This window comes from Colossoma macropomum, unplaced genomic scaffold, assembly GCF_904425465.1.
Source record: "Colossoma macropomum unplaced genomic scaffold, Colossoma_macropomum, whole genome shotgun sequence".
Lineage (NCBI taxonomy): Eukaryota > Metazoa > Chordata > Actinopteri > Characiformes > Serrasalmidae > Colossoma > Colossoma macropomum.
In genome coordinates, this window is record NW_023494803.1 from 12,649,454 (window position 1) to 12,672,347 (window position 22,894).

General features: G+C 40.3%; 1 protein-coding gene across 1 annotated transcript; it reads left to right on the top strand.

Annotated features, from left to right (window-relative positions):
• The first annotated feature begins 15,396 nt into the window (after positions 1 to 15,396).
• Positions 15,397 to 22,645, top strand: LOC118823536 (cathepsin L1-like). Its single transcript, XM_036593226.1, has 9 exons — positions 15,397 to 15,457; positions 15,629 to 15,729; positions 16,183 to 16,325; positions 18,660 to 18,854; positions 19,286 to 19,477; positions 20,158 to 20,323; positions 20,993 to 21,098; positions 21,760 to 21,861; positions 22,402 to 22,645. The coding sequence occupies exons 1-8, from the start codon at positions 15,444 to 15,446 to the stop codon at positions 21,857 to 21,859; spliced, it is 1,017 nt and encodes a 338-aa protein (XP_036449119.1). The 5' UTR covers positions 15,397 to 15,443; the 3' UTR covers positions 21,860 to 21,861; positions 22,402 to 22,645.
• The last annotated feature ends 249 nt before the right edge of the window (positions 22,646 to 22,894 follow it).

Consider the following 22,894-nt stretch of genomic DNA (forward strand, 5'->3'; position numbering starts at 1 on the left):
GCATTTCCGCTGGTTTGGGTTCCCAATCAAAGGCATACTGTTCATTCATGGCTTAGTGTTGCACATTCAGGCAGTGTTTTAGCTAATGTAAAAGGAAATGCACAGAAGGTAAAGGAATGAAACTATCAAACCAAAACATGATGAGTTTTAAACCTTTTATTGGAAACTGAAACAGCAGAGTCAGTTTGAAATAATTTCCACCATCTCAGAGCTCCTTACTGAGATACTCTAAATGTCAGAATTTTTACCAAAACAAATTCCTACTACCAAGAGCCAGTTTTCACCGCAGGGGTCCACGCAGCCTATACGGCACTGCACTGGTCCCTCATGCTTGGACCTTAGGTTACACTGGCTGCCGGGCCACCAGACACTGGAGAATTACTACCCCCAGGGTATGTCCTGGTAACCCTCTCCAGGGCAGGGTACATGATCTCTTGTGAGCCAGTTGAAGTGGTTCGGGCATTTGATTAGGATACCCCCTGGAAGCCTCCAGGTGGGGGTTTACCAGGCACGGCCTACTGGGACGAGACCCGGGGGTCATCCTAGGACCCGTTGGAGGGATTATATCTCCAAGTTGGCCTGGGAGCTGCTCAAAGTCCCTCCGGAATGAGCTGGAGGAAGTTGCGGGGGACAGGGTCATCTGGTATTCTCTGCTCGCCCAACTGCTACCACAACCCTAGTTGGATTGAGCAGTTGAAGATAATGATGATGATGACAAATTCCTACTATATGTAGGTGATTCTTATTCACCAACCTATGTTACACTAATCCTTTATATTTCAGTTTTTACTGGCAGATGAAGGAATGCTCAGAAGTTTCTGTTGTGGCTTTTGATTCCTTACACTGCAAAAAAGAAGAAAAGAGCAGTGTTTGATGTGTGTTTGGAATTAATGTAAAATATTGCTTTTGTTAATCTAAACTACAATTTAGCTTTGCATTGTTTCATTTTAATTTTGTGTTGAATAATACCAGTTAACCTGTTTCTACCTGAAGTACCTCTTTTTAGGTTGAACTGATAAACCAATTTTACACAGGTTTACGAATTAAATCTGTGAGTGCATGTTTAAAACATAATGTGTCATTGTACTGCTAATTTTCAGCCTTTGTGTCATTCACACAGAACATGATGTGAAAGGAAGAAATGTTGTAATCTTAAAGTCACATGACTCCACGCTGACCACTGACTGGAAATGACACTAAACCTTAACACACTCAGCTAACCAAAGACTCAGTCACACATTTGAAACCTGGGATATTACAGGGTCACTTTTACCAATAATGTTCAGTATTGGTGTCATTCACACATGAAGCCCTTAAATGATACTTTACGATTATATTAAAATGTCAGTAAACAGGATGGAAAGAAGACCTCAGCATGAACTACTTCATTTCTTAAATTCAGCACTGAAATTCCAAATGTCCTGCTTTGCTGCCCATGCTGTATTGCTTTTGTGCAGTAGTGGCCATGTGCGCAGTGTAGACCTTACCACTTACCACAAAAATACAAAAAATACTGAAAAAAGGAGAGTGTCTGAGAATACACAGACAGACAGACAGACAGACAGATAGATAGATAGAGAGATAGATAGAGAGAGAGAGAGAGAGAGAGAGAGAGAAGAGAGAGAGAGACTTGGTGAATGTAACAAGGTGCCATTCAGTCAAACAGGATGTTTGAGGTTTAGGGTTTAACCCTTTCTATGAAACTGAAGCAGAACTAAAACGTCTGTGTGAACTTTTCTGCTGACAGACCCACTTTAGAGCCTCCTTTCTCACCCATCAGGCCCGTTAACCCATTACATGCATGCCTTCCTGCACACAAAAGCACAACATTCTTCTATGCATTATTTTCTTCTTTATTCTCCTTTAAACATTGTGCTGCTGCTGGAACAAAACCTTTACAGTAGAAGGAAAATACCTGCTGTTCATTTAACCCTTTAAACTCCCAGGCTTATTACATCTGAAGGCTTGTTAATCCTTACATGAAAATCAAAGCAAACTAGTTGAGTTATTCTTAAGTTATAGAAGCCTAAGCGCATGGATCCTGGCCACTTAAGGGGTTATATTCACTTTGCCTTCTATATTGAAAGGTTCATGTCCTCATATTTGACTTTCTTTTAACCCCTTAAAATCCAAGGCCTGTGACATACTAAGGTTAATTATTCTGGAACTACAAAAACTAGCTGAGCTGTTCTTAGGTTTCAGCAGTGTGTCATAAAATTTTGGGCCTGCCAGTGGGCCCTGGCCATTTAAGGGGTTAATGTAAGTTAATGGAACCAGCCAAGTAAATTTAGGTCATTTCTTTTAGTCCATTCATCGTGAAATTTACACACAATGTAAAGGACAACAGGCATTTTTTTCATGTCAAAAACTGAAAAAAGACAAAAATGGAGATATGAGGTTTTGTTCTGACAGCAGCGATTCTGGAATCTCAGTTCAAACATTTGGAAACAGTAAATAATATGATCTACTCTAACAATATTAAACCAATTTTATTCAGATGAATAAAAAATATTGCACTGATATGATATCAGTGCTCTACAACTTCACATCAAGTTTTTTTGTTTCAGTCTACATTGTATATGTTATTATTGAACAACAGAAAAACAATAGTATGTAAAAGTAAATATTACTGACAAATCAAAACTTCTAAACTTTTAAATTGAATTACAGAATTATGTGGAACTCTGTCTCAATCTGACCTGCAATTGTTTAAGTGTTAAAAAAGATGATTCCTCAAGGGTAGAACCATGAACATTCAAAGAATCACATGCTTAAATGGTTCTTTGCATGATGAAAGGGTCCTTCAGATTAAATTAATGAAGGCTCTTGCTTTGCACAGTACAATATTTTATCGTTCAGTCTCTCTAACTTTAATGACTCATCAGTTTTTGTTTTGGTGTTAAGTAATATAGTATCAGAACCACGGACTGAAAATGAAACTAAACATTGCTTTCGGTTCTCTACAGTTCTGCCTGTTCAGCAGGTCAAAAGATCAGCAGTCTAGCACTGTGCTTTAGTTATTTGCCCTTATTTAATCAGGTAAAGGACTTAAGCTAGTTTGAGATCACAATTATAAACAGACTGTTCATTCGTAGCTTAGTGTTGGATGTTCAAGTTGAGTTTCTGTTAACGTGAAATGAAATAAATAGAAAGCAGGTGAATGAAACTATGAAAATCCAAACAGAATGAATGAGGTTTAAACTTTTTCTTGAAAACTGACAGCACAGGCTGTTTGAAATAATTTTCATCATCTCAGTGCTCCTTAATGAGATGCTCTAAACTTCAGAATTTCCCCCAAGTCCTACTATATGTAGGTACAATTAAGTGATTCTGATTCACAATCCTATGTTGCACCAGTCCATTACATTTCAGTCTTTACAGGCAGAAGAAAGAATGCCACAAAATGGAGTAACGAAATAACCAAAGTTTGGGAGGAGGACTGCATATAAAACTCATCTCCCTTCACACCTAACCATTTTGCAACTCCAACATCACCCCACTGCCTCCCTGTTTCTGAGTTCTGTCTCAGTTCATCAAGAGTGGAGATCCCTCAAGAGCTCCAGAGGAGGTGCAGCAGGCAGAAAGGTAAAAATTAAAAAAATACCTTACATTATATTTCATTGAAGTATTTGATTCCATAAATCATGATGATAACTTTCTTGGAATCACAGGAAAGCTTTGGATCCTTCCGGATTGACAGCTGACTGAACATCTGTACAAATGTAAGCGGCAGACTTTCTGCTTGTACAAAAGCACTGTATGGTGTACCACAAGGCACTGTTTTAGGGTCGCTGTTATTCTCATAATATAGGCTCCAATACTGTTACACATAAACATAGCCTTACCTGTCATCACTATGCTAATGATAAACAGCTGTATGTTTGACCTACTAAAATAATATAAACTTACCAGTAATCAGATTTAATGCATTTTTTTCTCAAATTATGTTTTTGTTGTGGTGTTTGATTCCTCACACTGCAAAAAGTAGAAAATAGCAAAAGTTGGAAATGATGTAAAATATTGTTTTGGGTAACCTAAACAACTTTGGGTAACCAAAACAATTTAGCTTTGGATTGTTTCATTTTAAGTATTTATTTGGGTTGAACAACACCAGTTAACCTGTTTACAAATGAAGTAACTTTTTTAGGATGAAATGATGAATCGTTTTCTAAACAGAGGTTTACAAATAAAATGTGTGCATGTTTAAAATATGATGTGGAGAAAAGGTGTAATCTCATATTCATATGACTCTACGCTCATGTTCAGCCTTTGTGTGATATGAAAAGAAGAGATATTGTAATCTCACAGTCACATGACCCTATGCTCACCACTGACTGGAAATGAAACTAAACTTCAACACACTCAGCTAACCAAAGGCTTTTTCATGCTCAAAACCTGGAACATTACCAGGTTACTTTTACCACTAATGTTCAGCCTTGGTGTTGTTCACACATGCAGCCCTTAATCAGTATTTTACTTTTCAAAACAATAGTAAGTAAAAGAAAATATGATTTATTACCAATCCAAACTTCTAAACTTTCAAATTGGATTGCTTAGTTATTTGTAACTCTGTCATAATCTGAGCTACAATCTGAGCAAATTGTACGCTGATTCTTCAAGAGTTCTTTAGTAAAGACAATGGTTCTATGTAGACCCTTGAACGCTCAAAGCCATGCAGTCAGGTTTTGATTTAATATCTGCTGGTACTTGTTGCATTCTCTGATACCATGTATCTGAATAAAATGTCCAGGGCCTTTGGAAGAAAAATAGTTTCACAGTATCACAAATCCACCATCACAGTCAGGATGAGGTACTTTTCTGCATAGCTATCTTTCTGTCCACACCAAACTCACCTACCTCCTGATGGGGCGAGCCCTCGTCTGGGCAACCCCCACGTAGGAGAAGCTACTTGAGAAGCAACAACTCCGCAGACCTTTTCATGGCAGGTGTGCACCATGTCTTTGACTACCCAGTCTGCAGAGGGTAGATCAGGGAAAAGGTTATTGGCTGAATATGCAGAGTCCCACACACTAGCCACTAAACGTGACTGGAATTTGGCGGCACTAATGGCCCTCCATTAAGGTTTGAGTGAAGAGCTCAGGGAGCAACTGGCTCCTCATGACCAGTATTTCAGCTTAGATGAGTTTATCATGTTAACCCTTAACTAAACAATAGGCTGTGAGAAAGATGCAGGACTCAGGAGGCTTGATGCTTCTGTTCTTCTGTAAGCCCACCTCAAATATTATGCCCCATCCCATCAGGATGGACACTCCGTCAGGGCGGTCCCTCTTCAGACTAGGCTACTCTTGCTGCAGACTGGGCAGCACACAAAGCAGATCTCCCTTTTTCTGATCAGTGCAACAGATCTGCAGTCAGTGTTAGGCCTTCCTTTTCTCCAACACCATAATTCTCATCTGGATTGGCCCTCACTGCCAGACCTACTTCTAGTTTATTTGCAACCTTTGTGTAGCAAATCCCCCATCTTCCGGTCAGGATAGCCCTGACCGCTCTCGAATGCCCCTGAAGTACTATGACTTCCAAGAGGTCTTCAATAAGAAGAAGGCCCAGCTCTTACTCCTCCATCAGCCTTACAACATTGCCATAGACCTTCTCCCTGGTATTAGCTCCCCAGGCTGAATTGTTCTCACTGTCTGGTCCTGAGTGTAAGGCCATGGATGAGTACATTCCAGAGGATGTTGCCCATAGGTTCATTTGACCCTCTACTTCCCTGGCAGGAGCAGAGTTTGTCTTTGTAGGAAAAAAAGATGGGGTCTCCAGTCCTGTATTGACAACTGGGACATAAATAAGATCACGGTCAAGGACTGCTACCCCTACCCCTCATGACCTCTGCGTTCGAGGTGCTGCCGCAGGCTTCTATTTTAACCAAACTGGACTTGCGCAGCGCCTACAACCTTGTCCAGGTTAGGGAAGGTGATGAGTGGAAGATGGCCTTCATCACTCCATCGGGTCATTGTGAATACCTTGTCATGCCTTTCAGACTTATGAATGCTCTGGCTGTTTTCCAACTTTCCATTGTTCCATCAATGAGGTACTGAGGGAGGCACTTGACCACTACATGTCCGTGTACCAACATTTTAATTTACAGCAAGACTGTGGATGAACACATAGCTCATATCTACAGAGTTCTCTGATTGCTTTTGGAGAACCATCTATTTGTAAAGCTGAAGAAGTCCCTGCTTGATTAGTCCCTTTCCTGGATTTTGTGGTTTCTAAGATTTAACTGAACATTAATCTTACTAAGATCTGGGCCATGGTCGATTGGCCATGCCCAAAATCACTCCGTTTGGTTCAGCGCTTACTGGGCTTTGCCACTTTTTCAATGATTTATAGGAAACCCTAGCAGTGTAGTTACTCCCCTGACCGCCCTCATCAAAAAGAGTACAAGGTGGTTTCTGTGAAACACAGAAACCCAGGAAGCATTTGAAGAACTCCAACAATACTTAACCTTGGTCCCAGTTCTCCAGCTCCCCTTTGCGGTCGAAGTAGATGCTTCAGAGATAAGGATGGGGGGTAGTGTTGTCTCAGTGATCTGGTTCCACCCCTGCACCTTTTTGTATCACCTCACCTGGGGTATAACTATAAAATGGGTGATCATGAGTTGGTGGCAGTTAAACTGTCTTTAGAGGAGTGGAGACACTGGCCGGAGGGAGCCAAGCACCCCTTCCTGGTCTGGACAAACCATACAAAAATTGGCATATATCCAAAAAGCCATACGTCTCAATCTCTGCCAGGCCGGGTGGGCAGTATCCTTTGCCTGGTTTGATTTTATCCAGTCATATCGACCAGGCTCCAAAACATTAGACTTGACTTTTTCGCTAATGGGAGCCTCCCTCTCAGGATTCACCACCAGCAACCATAATCCCACACTCACGTACTTTGGCCCCAGACACAGATGGGGGTCTCGACAGCAGACTCCATGTCCCCACTGCAGTGAGGAGCCAGGTCCTGCATTGAGGATCTCATCCTTTGCAGCACACCCAGGTGTGACCCACACACTGGAGTTCCTACACTGGCATTTCTAGTGGGTACGCATTGATCATGATGATTCGTGCCTATGTGTTGGCCTGCTGTATGTGCCCACAATAAAGAGCCCCAAACAAAAACAAAAAAGGACCTACTACTCCAGGTAGAATCTTGGAAAATGGCTCTGTAGTATGGTCCCTTCAAAATAGGCCAGAGGATTAATCAGTCCTACTGACTGCCTTTTCCTTTTTCAGTGCGGAACAACCCTACTTTCCATGTTTGTGTAGCACTAGGGCCATGGACCCGGCCCCCCCGGCGCCATGTATGGTAGATACATGGTCCATCACCTGTTAGATGTCAGACAGGTCCAGGCTGGCACCCAGTACCTCATGGATTGGGAGGGCTATGGCCCTGAGGAATGCTCCTGGGTCCCAGCATGGCATACACTGGACTCTAAGCTTATCCAGGCTTTCAGATGTGACCTTGCTGCAGGGTTAGGAATGTCAGGTGCCATTCCTGGGGGCAACTGTAAGAGGTAGGCCTAGAGCAAAGCCACCTCTGACCACTGGGGGAAGATGCAATGCGACTTCTGGCCGCAATTAAGCTGAACACCCTACACCTGGACATAAGGCTACCTGAGGCCTGAGACAGACTCACATTGTTGAGTCTTTCTTTCAGTGTTCTGGCAAACAGACCCATGAAGTGTGGTAAAAGGGAGGTAACTATAATCTGTATGACATAGAATTGATTTGAATTGAGGAAAGCAGGAACTTTTTACAGCATTGAAGGTGTAGGTCTCTGGTGCAGAGCCATACCATCTGTCCTGGATTGACAAGGGGGTTCTGACAACGACGCCTGTCTCCCTGAATTTTCTGATGTCTGATGGCTCTTTGCAGGTGGACATGAGCTGCTTCCCAGGTTTGTTCACTCCGGCGCCTCCATTCGGTTCTGCTGAACAGGAGAGAAGAGAGGGTTGGTAACCAAGCACACACTGAAAAGGCGTAAAACCAGTACATGCGTTAACAAGGGAGTTTTGACATATTTGGCCCAGGGCAAAATGTGGTTCCAATCACACTGAGCATCATGACAGAAAGACCTCAAAAACCTGCCTACTTCTTGGTTAAGCCATTCAGCTTGTCCATTAGATTGTTAGTGGTATCTGGATGTGAGACTCATGTCTGCCAGGCTCGAGATGTGAATTGTGTACCTCCTCCATTTCCATAGCAGTGGGCAGTTTAGTTAGAGGTACTAGCTGACAAGCCTTCGAAAACCTGTTGATGATGATAAAGGTAGTCACAAAGTCTTGTGATTTGGGTAAATCAGTAAAGGGTGACCAGGGGCAATATGGGACAGGCAGTGGTTCTAGGAGACCTGCGGGTAGCTGTCATCGGGCTTTACTCAGTGCACAAATATTACAACCTTTGACATAGTGAGATACATCTTATTCTAGAGAGGGCCAGAGATATGGTACATTTGATGTCTGGATGTCCAGAGCTCAGTGAATCTATTGGAGTATCCATTGGATAACAGGTGCCCCCATATTATTAGGTACATAAGGACAAGAGGGTGATGTAGGATTTGTATTTCTGGCTCGTTATATTTTTTTCTGTGATTTCCCAACATACCAGTGCAGTACTACATGAGGAGGGATGAGAGTCTCATCTGTTTGTGTAACAATGTCAAACACCTATGATAACATGCATCAGCTTTTCCATTTTTTTGCCTGGTCAGTATGTCAAGGTAAAATGAAATCTAGTAAAAACAGAGCCCATTATGATGGTTAGTAAGAATCACGAATGGATGATGTGCCCCTTCCAGCCAATGTCTTCATTCCTCCATTCCTCTAAAGCTGCTTTGAAAGCTAACAATTAAACATGGTACCCAACATCATAATTTCTTTCAGCTGGGGTAAGTTTTTTTGAGAAGAAAGCACAGGGGTGGAGTTTGGGGAGCATGCTGTGATGCTGGGAGAGAACAGCTCTGATACTTGACTCAGGTGGCATCTACCTCTACCACAAATGGTAGTGTAGGATCGGGATGAGACAGAATGGGGGCAGTAGTGAATCTCTCTTTAAGTGTATCAAATGCATTACTTGCCAAGGAATCCCAGAAGAGCATTTTAGGTTTTCCTTTGAGGAAGGAGGTGAGAGGTGCAGCGATACTGCTGAAACCACAAAGGAAATGTCTGTACAAGTTAGCAAAGCCTAAAAACCTCTGTAACTCCTTCACTGTTTTGGACCTTCCTATAATCCATTTGCACACACTTTTGACTGATTATGTATCCCAGATAGCTTCCTTGTGGAATTCAAATTTCTCAAATTTCACATACAGTTGAATGTCAAGGAGATGCTTTAGATTCAGGGTTCCATATGGCTGTGGCCCAAGAAACAGCTCTTCCAGTTAGTAAAGAGAGGACAAAAGCAATGTTTGCATCATCAGAAGGAAATACAGATTGTATGCATTGGAAATACAGGGAGCAAAAACCCTGGCACTGACCTGGTGAACCATCATGCTTTTCGGGAATGGCCAAGGGAGTCATATGAGCAGCATTTTCACTTGTAACAGAGGTGCTGGATTGTGTTACAACTCTGGCTGAGATTTGTCTCAGCAAGATGGGTGCATATAATCTTGACTAGTTTATCCACTGTTTCATTCAAACTGTTTTTCATGATAGCCCAGTGTGTGCCATTTTAGTGGATTGCATTTCCAGAAGACCCACTGGAATCTGTTAAGGAGAAGCATTATGTGAACAGGCATAGGCATGTTGGAAGGATCCATTTGCAGGTTTAATACAATGTTTAATAGTCCAAAAATGGAGTCCAAAAATAGGCAGGGGTCAGGAACCAGAGAAGATCAAAAAGATTACAATAAAAAGAATCCAAGAAACAGTCTAAGGAGACACAATGCAGGCAAACCAATCAAAACGATTTCCAGATAATATGCAAAAATACCAGGCAAAATTACCAAAAAGATAAGATCCCCTAAAACAGAAGCCAGCACAAAAGTTAAAAATGGCCAAAGACAAACATAGGAGGCTTAGCACTGCAAGGTTATAACAACTGCCAATGCTTTACAAAGGAGACATGTTTGGAGAGGGGTATTTGTAGGGTAGGTAATTAGCAAAAGGGGAAATAAGTGAGGGGAATGAGTTGACCTAGACAGAGCCTCAGAATTCCAGGGATGCTGGCCTCTGGTGTCCAAAGTTGGGAGTGCTAACAGCAGGCGGTTGGAGAGCATGTCCTCGAGTACATCACAGACAGTGGACGCCTGCAGTCAGAAAGCTCCTATTTTTCTGAGGCTAAGGTGAGCTCAATCGAGTAATGAGTTTGACTTTTGGGATAGCAAATTAACTAGTTAAACCCATAAATGGCCAGATCCTACTAATGTACCCAAAGTTTTAATACATACATCTATAACCTAAGAATATCTCAGCCAATTTGCATCCCTGTAGTTACTGAATAGTAAGCAATAGTAGTTAATAAGCCTGAGATTTTAAGGGGTTGAGTAAAATAGGAATAAAGTTGCCCAGCTTGGGATCAGAAAGCCCTGGGTTTATTCCTTAAACTTTGAACCAGAACCAGCCTATTCTGATTGTTCCAGTCTCTTCTCCAGGATGGAATGATTCCTATGAATGCTAGTACTACCTACAGTGACAATGAAGAGCTCTTTCTTATTTACGTATCTCATTTCTGAATGATGTATAGAAAACATTTATCCACATTATGCTTACTACTTTTCTTGTGTGATTTGCAAAGCTAAAGAATTCTCTTCTGAGACTTCCTGTTGTAATCTTGTGCTAGAAAATGTGTTCAATGTAGTTATGCATTTATTTTTGTTTTTTATGAGGCTAATGACTTTTTCCATCCATGATTGATTTTAACTAACAACTAGTTTGGGGAGAATAAAGATTTTGCAAGTGACATAAAGAAACTGGGTTAGACTTTTTTTGAGTGGTCCTTTGTAACTGATTAATAAACTCTTCTACAGCATATCAGTAACACATAAACAACATATCAGTGAAGTAGCAGTAGTGAAGCGTCTGAATACATTGAAGTAAATATCTTGTAGATGTTCTGTTGATACCTTACTTACATTAAGTAGATGTTTTGTTAATATGTTACTTCCATTACATAAAACCTAAACTTACCTAACCTTATCCAAAACCTAACCCTAACCCTGGCTCTAATCCTAACCCTAACTTTAACCTCAGCCCAAAACCTAATCCTAACACTCATATGTTTTATGAGATGTTATATGTGACTCTGATGGCTGTCTTAGACCATGGAAAACAACTGTGGTGGATGATGAAGAATTCTTTATCTGCTGAAAAAAAATGACAGGCGGGCCGACAGAGAAGAGCCAACAACAGTTGTCCAGATCAAAAACTCCCTCTAGGAGTTTGGCACATTCCTTCAAAGCCAACAATCTAAAAAACAGACTCTAAAAACGGTTTATCACAATATGTAAACCACTGGTAAACTTTAAAACAGATTGAAGTTTGCAAAAAAAAAAAAAACATCTGTAGTCTGAACAGTTCTGGATGTACAGACTGGACAGATAAGACAAAGATCAAATGGAACTAGAATAATGAGAAGAGAATAGATGGTGGTCCAAAGCATACCATCTCATCCGTCAGCATGGTGGAGGTAGTGTTATGGCATGGGCATGTATGGCTACCAATGGAACTGGATCCCTTGTATTTATTGATGATGTTACATGTATCTGATAGAAGCAGCAGAATGAATTGTGTAGTGTATAAACCTGAGCAGATTTATTATTTGCTCAGATTCCGTCAAATGCTCCAAAACCATTGGACAGAGCTTAATAGTATAGATAATTTATGACTGTGAAAGCAACCCGAGACTTTTTTATGGCAAAGAGGTGGAATGTTCTACAAGTCAAGTCAATCACCTGACCTGAGCTCAATCGAAAATGCCTCTCACTTACTGAATGCACAAGTGAAGGTAAAGTGGCCCAAACACAAGCAGTAACTGAAGACAACTGTAGTAAAGGCCTGTCAGAGCATCACCAGAAAAGAAACCCAGTGTTTGGTGATGTTAATAGGGTCCACACTTCAGACAGTAACTGACAAGTATTAAAAATGTCAGTTTGTGATTTCGTTAATTTGTCCAATTATTTTTTAGCCTTGGTCTGTATGAAAATTGTTATAATTCCTACACTATTCACCCAATTTAGATGTTAATACTCTCAAATTAAAGCTAAAAGGCTGCACTTTGACTGGTGCCCATTATTAAAATTTTACTTCAATAGGATGTGGTAGACAGCTAAATAACAATAATTTATAACTTTGTCAATGTCCAAATATTTATGGCCATGACTGTTCAAGTTATTCCCTTCTCAGTGCTATGAAAAAAGTAGAAAGCATATATATAACAGGAAATTACACATAACCTTCAATACTAAATCTAATGTCAGATATTTCAATATTTCGTGTCACGCTTTCCCTTTATTATGAAATTAAGAAATCGGCAGACACACCTCACACACACAAAGTTCAGTCTTAGAAGTTGATTAATCATTTTCTGAACACATTCAGCATTCACCTGGAAGACCTGGTAGACCACCAATCCCCATCAGACAAACAGGACATTGAGCTTTCATCTTCGAGAGAGAGGAGAAAATCAAGCTGTTTCAGATCTGAAAACATCCACAGGTGTTTCTGTCCATCCTTCCACTGTGAGAAGGCGACTCAGCACTATGAGTCTGAAAGGATGTGTAGCTGTCAAGAAGAACCTCACTGAGAAAAGGAGACAGATACATCAAACAAAGAAGCCACCCCAGAGTCCAGATCTCAACATCACTGAATGTGTTTGGATTACTTCAGAAAATGATCAACCAACTTCTATAACTGAACTTTGGAGGTGTGCCTGCAGATTTCTTTCCACATCACATTCCACTGTCTACTCCACACTTTGTTCCAGTATCATTCATCCAGACTGTCCAGTTCCTTGCTCAGCTGTCTTTCCAGTCCCCTCCTCAGCCAGCCACTCGGCACTTTTAGTTCCCTGCCCATTTACACTGTCAGTTCCCTGCTCAGCATGACATTCTTAATTCTGTGTTCCCCCCCATGTCTGTCCAGTATCCAGTCCATAGTTTGTTTCAGTTCCTGTATCTGTCTCTTTTAGTCTTTCTATACCTGTTCCTGTGAATGTCTCTGTCCCTTTTTTCAGTAATTGTGTCTGTCCCTGTCCCATACCCAGTTCTATCCTTTGTCCAGTCTCCTCGTTTGGTCTCATGTCCAGTCACTTGCTCAGCCCTTCGTCCTGACTCCTGTCCTGTCTTCTGTGTTGAGTCCTCTCATGTCTCCTGTCTACTCACCTGTTCACACTGTATGGTCCTCTGTCCAATGTTCTGTCCAGTGTCTTGTCCAGTGCCATGTTCAGTCTTATGTCCAGTCCCCTGTGTGTTCCCCTGTCTAGCCCAATGTTCAGACCCCTGTCCAGCCCTTGTTTCCAACCTCTCCTCTGAGCCAGCTGCCTTGGTGTGTTCCAATTCATGCCTTGGGAGCTGCGAGTTAGGGGTGGGCTTCTGTAACAAACATTGAGTGAGACCAAACATTGGTGAGGAAAATGCTAGGTAGCGTTGGCCGGTTGGGGTTTAGCCTTTGCTTAGCACACAAACCTCTGCGCTACTACACTCATGTCTATGGGTACCCTACACCCATGTCTATGTTTTCACCACCCTCAGCTACTAAATTAACTATTTAACTAGTAAACCCAAATTAATTTCAATTTCACTAGCCACACCCAAACAGGACTATTGCCGGACCTGTTGAATCTAAACATCCCTTAAATAGAACCTGTCTGGCAATGTAAAGAAGGCTAGAGGGCACAATGCCAAGCATCAGATGGAGTGGTGTAAAGCATGTCGCCACTGGACTCTGGAGCAGTGAAAACGTATTCTGTGGAGTGATGAATCATGCTTCTCTATCTGGCAGTCTGATGGACAAATCTGGGTTTGGGGAATACCAGGAGAACATTACCTGCCTGACTGCACTGTGCCAACTGTAAAGTTTGGTGGAGGAGGGATAATGCTATGGGATTGTTTTTCAGAGGTTGGCCTAGAACCCTTAGTTCCAGTGAAGGAAAATCTTAATGCTTCAGCAGACCAAGATATTTTGGACAATTCTATGCTTCCAACTTTGTGTGAACAGTTTGGGGAAGAACCTTTTCTGTTCCAGCATAACTGAACCCCAGTGCACAAAGCAAGATCCATAAGATTAAAAGACCCTTATTAGTGCCACAACAGGGAAATTTCACCTCTGCATTTTAACCCATCCATGCAATGAAACACCACATACACACTAGAGCGTGCACACACACTAGGGGCAGTGAGCACACATGCCCAGAGCGGTGGGCAGCCCTATCCATGGCGCTCGGGGAGCAGTTGAGGGTTAGGTGCCTTGCTCAAGGGCATTTCAGTCACATACAGTCAGCTCAGGGAATCAAACTGACGACCTTCCATTCACAAGGCTGGTTTCCTAAACACCAGCCCATGAATGCCCCCAAAATCACCAAACTCATCCACCCCATAAAGGCATGGCTGTGTTAGTATGGTGTGGAAGAACTTGACTGGCCCTCACAGAGCCCTGACCTCAACCCCATCGAATACCTTTGGGATGAACTAGAGCGGAGATTGTGAGCCAGGCACTCTCATCCAGAATCAGTGTCTGACCTCACAAATGCTCTTCTGGATGAATGGACAGAAAATTCCCACAGATGTCTTAAAGCCGTAATTGCCAACAGCAGCTTTGCTACAGATTACTACTGTTGATGACGTGGTGTCATAATACTTTTTCCCCAATTAATTTTTGTTCAAACTGATAAAAACAGAGTCAAAAGACATTGTTTAACATCAATCTAAAGTGAATATATGCACTGGAAGTTTATTAAACAACATAAATGAAAGTGAATGCTTGTTTCCATTCACTGTATGCTGAGAAGGATAAAAACAAACTCTTGTGGTTTCAGAAGTTCCTTGTTTACCAGAAGCTTCCACTGTGTTGGTCATCAGTAGACAAGTTGTAACTTCTGTATATAGGCCAGGCACATAGGTGCTGCTGGACAATCGCAAAACTAGGTACAGAAGCAACAGCTGTTCTTAACCTATACATACACAGCCAGGAATAACACATCTTATTGACCTTCCACGTACAGCTTACAGAAATCATACACAGATAACATACATATAACACGATACTCAACACAGTATTACACAAAAAGCATAAAATACAGTAGACCCTTTACTTCCTCCTCACTGTGTTCTCCTCACAAGTTTCCCACACAAATATGCATTGGTTGGACAAAGTGTGTGACTGTGGTGTTTTGTGGCTGTGCATGTGACAGGCACCTGATTCCACACGTAACACAGTATATAAATCAGCAAACTGGCACTGCCATCCATCTAAACATAGACTGATACAGGTGGCTGCAAGACTTATGGAGCACTGCAGGTATGTAGCACACAGAGGTTTGTTTAACTTATATTCACATTATGTCTTATATACTTTGTCACTGTTGGAACCAAATGTTGTATTTTAAAAATGGTGACTCTGCAGTCGAAAACATTTTTAACTTTTAATGAAAGTAAAAAATACCAATAACTCATTGACCTCACTCTTCAGAATGAGGGTTTTACTCACTATCGCTGCTCTGGTGGTCGTGGCCGGAGCAGCCAGCGTCTCTCTGGAGGATCTGGAGTTCCACGCCTGGAAACTGAAGTTCGGTGAGGATCCTTATTTTGCTATGAATAAATAATTTGGTTAAAATTAAACAAAATAACAGACTGATGAACTGAAACAGTGATATTCCACTCAAATCACACCCACAGTCCAAATTCAGCCGCTGCCTTTTTCCAGTGCCAGTTCTTTCAGTAAATGAGACAGTAGATGTAGGCAGCACAAAAGGTTCTTCATTTGCAGTTTCATTTTCAGTCAGAAGTTATTTTGAGCTTTTAAATGGCCTGGTTGTTTATTGTCTGGTTGTTTATTGTCTGGTTCTTTATTGTGTGGTTCTTCTATGTTCTATAGGTGATGCAGATTATAGCGTAAAATATTTTTACCCAAATCACTATTCTGTAAAAAATGAAAACTTGTATTGTTACTTTGCAATTTTAGTATTTTCAATCAACCACATGCATCCTCCGTCTGTCTAATTCTCACGTGTGTTTCTGTATTAGGTAAGATCTACCACTCTATAGAAGAAGAGTCTCAGCGTAAGATGATCTGGCTGGACAGTCGTAAGAAGGTCCTGGTGCACAACATGCTGGCTGACCAGGGCATCAAAAGCTACAGACTTGGCATGAACCGCTTTGCAGATATGGTAGGATCATACACTGTGCATTTTATTTATGATCAAGTCTTTATGTGAAAATGTATGTATTTTGGCCCAATCCCATTTCACCTCTTGCCCCTACCACTTAGCCCTTAGCCCTCTGTTTTGCGCACATCTAGGGTAAGGGTGTCCCAATTTCAGTTGAGATAGAGGGGTAGCGTGAAGTATTAGGGCTACATGGCCCTCCAAATGGAGGTTTTTCAGGGGCACACTCCAAAAGAAGTGTTACGGAAGATGGCTGCGCGAGCAAAGAAACCCACAAATGTGAGAATTTTCTCTGTTAAAAAATTACGATAACTATCGCATTATTTTAGTTTAATGTCGTTTCAATGTATTATTATCGTTATCTTCATAACAAGCACACAAAAATTGCTAATAGCATGCTAATTTCTCAGTAGCTAGCTAACTTTCCTGTTCCACCTTAAATAGTCTGGCAGTATTGACGCCAGAAGCGTCAGAATGTAACTGCTGCACCATTTAAGGTGGAACGTGAAAATTCGAACAAGAAGCTAGCAAATAGAAGACTTCAGCTTCGTATCACCAAATAATTGGAGTGGGTGATAATAAATAATTGCCTTAAACCCCCTGTTTGAAAGCATTTGATGCCCTAAATGTAACTAAAGCCCAGCAGCGAGGTTGCTGAACTTTCCCGTCTCTGCTATCACTGAAGATGCGCTGGGTCGCCTGCAGAGCAGCGCCAGTAGGTTGTTAATGAAGCAATGTTTTTTTTGTTTTTTTTTTAATTTGAGGGTTGTCCCATTTCGTTTGGGAGTTTTTAACCACTACCCCTTGTAACTCAGTTCCAAGGGGTTAGGGTGACACTCGAAAACAAAGGGTAGGGGTAAAAAGAAGAAATGGGATTGGGCCTTTGTCATGTCATGTCAAAATCTTATATCTCACTTTTTTTCTACATTATTTGAGCACAGCGGCAGGATGTTTCATGATGAACAGACCAATCTAAGCAGTCCAAAAATACTTGTTACATTAAAGTGCATTAAACTTTAAAAACATTTTGCTATTTCCTAAAAAGTTACCAATTTGATTTGGAGATGCATGGTTTTGTTACAGTGACAATTTAGACATTATTTCATTCCGATGACACAGTCTGATTGGTTGAGAAGCCTTATTTGTGATTTCTTTTTTCTTTTTGGTGTTTTTTTCCCACAATATTGGCATCATTCCACTGAGCATTAGCTCAGATGACTTACAAAAACAAAAAAACGAAACAAAGGCAGAAAAAAGATAATATTTGACCTTCAGCTATAGATTCTACATTAAATTCCAAACCTGTCGATGCACTTTAATAAAATGCTCAACAGACTGACTGCAACAAGACCACATTCAGCTCCATCTGGAAAATACTGAAAAAGTTGAGCTCAACCTGATAGTTTTATAGCTCTACATTTCTCTAACTGTAATGCAAAAGGGCACTACTTTTTGTGGCGGAAAAGAATTGCTAATATAAAAGTACATTTGATACACATTTGAATTGTTGCATAAAAGCAATAAATCACTTGAGAAGGTTTGTTTTGGTGACTAACATCAAAGCTGGGAGTGAGGGGTGAGCAACCAAACAAGCACAGTCATGGTGAAGGGGCTCCAGGAGAAAAGATGCATGAGTATTAACCAAGCCTGCTGATCTCCGCCTTTATGGTGCTGGCAATAGCCACACGTAGTCTGTTTGAACTCAGGAAATGGAGGGGGCTATAGAGCGATGGAAAGAGTAAAAATTCTTGAAAATTATGTTTTTAATTAAGTTTTTAGCTGCAAATCAGCACAAATTAGGGCTGAGCAATATGACAACATAAATTGTTATTGCATCGTTATTTATGTCACATGTTAATACAATATGCTTTTGTAAACATATTGTGGATATCATCAGTACAACTGACCAGCTGCATGCTTCATTATAAAAAGGGCAAACTTAGTATAGTTTATTCACTGGATTTAGTGCTGAATATTGAATAAAAAATCATTGTGTTCAAAGTGTTTATATTATTTTTTTAAAGCAGCACTACTAGTTTTTAAGTCGATATTGTGAGATACTATGTATCGTGAAAATTTCTCAAAGTATCACAATATTATATTTTTGGCATATCATCTCTATGACAAATTAGTGCAAAAACAACAATGATTGAAATTTTCCATTAAAAAGTATATAAAAACCTCAAAGGTTGACTTTTTTTTTAAAACTCTTTTTTTAAACACAGCTGGCCCAGACAAAATACTCTGATTCAAATTAGTTTTTTTTCCACTCTATTGTTCACCTTTATTGTTGAAGAAAAAAAACATTGTTTAAGCCTCACGCCATCTGGCCAACAGGATGACGAAGAGTACAGACAGATGCTTAAGGGCTACCTGGGATCCTTCAACAGAACAAAGACCAGCAGTGCAACTACATTCCTCCGACAGGCAGGAGGCGCTGCTCTACCCAATACTGTGGACTGGAGAAAAAAGGGCTATGTTACCGGCGTAAAGAACCAGCTGGACTGTGGATCCTGCTGGGCCTTCAGTACAGTAAGGGAGAACTGGCTTCAATCTTTGGCCTCCTAGTGGCACCAGTGTCTACTATGGAAAACCATCACTAGTTTTAAAAGAAAAGCAACAGAATCCCCAAAAGCTGTATGTCAACCTAAAATATTTTATCAGCCTGTGAAATTTGAGTGTTTTTTACAGCGGCTCAGAAAAGATGAATAGTAAGCAAGACACTTTGATGAACATTAAGATAAATATACACACAGCTTTTGAACAGAGCTGCGTTATGCTAAGAGAATCAATGATCTTGTCATACTTCATTGAAAGGTAGCAATGAAGGAAGCCAGTATGTGCCCAAATTTGAAGATTATGCTACTGGGAGCCTTAGCATTGTAGCTAGCTGATTGTGAATGATGCTAAAACAAAGTTCATTAAACTGTCAAAACTAATCTCTTGCTTTCTCCATCTCTCAGACAGGGGCGCTAGAAGGACAGATGTTCAGGAAGACAGGTTATCTGGTCTCCCTCAGCGAGCAGCAGCTGGTGGACTGCTCCAGGGCTTTTGGAAACAAGGGCTGCCATGGTGGCTGGATGGACCAGGCTTTTGCATACGTGGAGGAGAATGGAGGACTGGACACGGAGGAGTCATACCCCTACGAGAACAGAGTGAGTGGACAATACTCAGGGAATAGCTAGATGCTAACTCTGGAGCTAGAAGCTAACTGTCACTTGACAAACATAGTAAGCTAATCAGTAAGATAGTCACATTTATTTGAATCTTTAAACACCTGAGAAAAGTATAATGTCGCTCGTGAGCTGTTTGCTTGTTTAGCTTGGTAGTTAGCCAGCTAGAATACAGCAGAGGATCATCTTAGAGATCATTACTGCTGTTTTGTGATACATTCTATTAAGCCAGCACTTATATGTTAGTTCTGGGGTGATGCCAATATTCAACTTTAATATTTGTCTATCAATGCCAATGCTGACACTGGTGTATAAACATTTGGAAATGTAGACATTGGGGCTACATCTACCTGGATTAACATTAATGAGAACACATTTCTGTAGGGTTACAAAAGAAATAAAGTTACTAAAATGCAGATATTTTGCGCAGCAACCTAGTGTCACCTAAACGTTCTGCACTTCGAAAGTTAAGTAAATATATCATCTGCATTTTCCACTTTCAATGAGACAGAAGTAATTCAGAAAATAGAGCAGAAAGGAGTTAAGTAGGGAGCGAAGATGCATAATAACTGTGATCTGTAGCTATTATCTATTAGATAAAAAAATAAAAAAAAACAAGGCAACAGGTCCTTCTAGGCCAAGATATGCCCCCCTCTCTGCAGGATGATGTGTGCAGGTTTAATCCAGCCACTGTGGAAGCTACCTGCACTGGCCATGTGGACATCCACAAAGGAGATGAGGAAGCCCTGCAGGAAGCTGTGGCCACCATTGGTCCTATTTCTGTGGCCATAGATACCAAACAGCCCTCCTTCAAGTACTATCAATCAGGTGATCCTCATGTCTCACTAAATGTATATATAGTGGATATATATATCTCGCTGCTGTCAGAAGAAAACCTCATATCTCCGCTACACACTGACCAAAAAGTGCTGACACAAATCAAAATGTGCATTAGCTTCTCCTTAGGACCACATTTACACATTCTAGACATTTTCACAGGCAGTTTCATGATGCTTTTCCAAAAGGATTGTAGAACATACACTTATACTCACACCTTGTTACTTCAAATTGCTATGGAAATAAATTCCCTATTTAAATTTGTCTTGATGCATGATCTACTTTCATTTGACATGTCCTTTGTTCCCTTGATTTACTCATTAATGAACTTAGTGTTTGTATATTTTGTTGTATTTTGTTAGTTATTAGTAATTGTGCATTACAATACCCTAGCAACCACTTAGGATACCATATCAGACAACCTAGAAAAACCCTAGAAACCACCTGGGATACTGTAGCAACCACCTAGAAACACCCTGCCAACCACCATGGTTACCATATAAACCACTTAACAGGACCCTGGATACCACCTGGAACATCACAGCAACCACCTATAATATGTTTTGGCACCACCTGAGCCGCACAATCACTCTGCATTTTCTTCAGGAAGTTCATGTTTCTAGTTGATAAACTGATGTCTTATTGATTGATTGATTGTAGGTGTGTATGATGAGCCTTCCTGCAGCAGCAGTAATGTGGATCATGCCGTCCTGGTTGTTGGATACGGTACTGAGAGTGGACAGGACTACTGGCTGGTCAAGAACAGGTAAACAAACCAACCAGTAGGCAATCAAAACTGATAATGCATTTAAAGTTTCAGATTACAAGAAAAGTTGAGAAGTTACACTTCTACACTACATTGACATAACCATGCCATAAACATATTATGCAAGATAATAGATTATATCCAGTAATACAGTAGTGTCATGTTACCATTGCTGTTAATTGTCATTATTCCATAATGTTTGATGTCATAATAGCTTTCTGGAGTAGCAACTGGAGTAGAAGCATGTGACAAAAGCACATAGCAAAAAAGTTGGAATCCTGACTCTTGTTTGCCTTGAATGGTGAGACAGGATCTGTAGGGATGCGGTATACCTAAATTTCATTAGCAGGTGTGAATACAACAACAACTTGATTTAACAGCTTGAAATTAAAGTTTAAACTATGCATTATTTGTTTGTTTATTAGTTTAAATCAAATCAATTTTTTATAATACCACAAATAGTATGATTTACCATACTGTAACAAACTATAAACAAATGTACACAAGCATAAGTGTAACTTTATTAATCTCGGATAACATTTTGCTAATATGCACTTTGTTGACTATAACTGATATGATACAGAATGTGAGAAAATATGATGTAAACCAGATCAGTGGTCCACATGAGTGACTAATTAAAGAATAACATTTGATTTTGCAGCTGGGGCACTGGGTGGGGTGAAGAAGGCTACATCAAGATGTCCAGAAACAAGAATAATCAGTGTGGTATCGCCACAGCAGCCAGCTATCCACTGGTCTAAAGGTGTGTTTAATAAAGTTTATTAATATTGTGGAGTGCTGAAGTATTAATATTTCCTTTTTCTATTTTTCTATTTCAGAATCAATCACAATATATTAGATATTAGTACTTATAGTGTTGGGCTGGTCATAGTCCAGATTTAAACCCTGTGGAGAATAGTTGGTCAATGTTTTTCAGCTCTTTAAAGCCGTCAATGCTGAGTGGATCAATACTGACTCTTCTTTCTGTAAAAGGCTACCTGCAAATTTACACACCAAACTTCAACATTTAAAGAAATCAAAGGAAAAAATCTCTCCACAGTGACTTCTATCTATTTTTTAACTCTTGCTAATTGACTGACTAATGATTTATTTTCAAGGCCATTAAAAGCTTAATGTTTTTCCATTTTGGGTTTGGCCCATTGTGTTCCATGGGAGTGTTTATAAAAATGCACATAATGTACATGTAATGTTTTTGGGAAGCTCAGTTTTACAGTCATATTGCAGTATAATTATGTTATAAAATGAATAATGCAGTTTTTCACTAAATATTGTTTTTCTACAGATGGGAGTGAACCAAGACCTCCATGAAAAACTCAAAATGTTTTGAGTTAATCTTCATCGTCTGACAGTCTGAGAGTCTGAGATTTTCCTCAGGAATTACATGCTAAATATGTTTACCATAACTGTGTAAAACTAACCACTGTAGCTGAAATTAATCTTTCACTACTTTACTACTGACTAATAAGAAAACATGATATGAGTGCAAAAATGAATGTGGGTGAGGAAATAAAATGATGAATGTTTATCAAAAAGTGGTTCTATTATGAATATTTCAGGAGCCCACATTCTACATTTGTCTACATTTTTTCTTGAGGTCCATTTGACCTTATAATAATTCATATTTGCATGAACATTTTTCCACCTCTCTTTATCCCTTACACTTAAACATACAATTGTAAGATTGATATATGTAAATGAGCTCTGTTCTGATTGGTTGTCCTGTATTACATCTCATTAAAAAAAAGCACTCTGGACTGAAACACTCCAGAATGAGT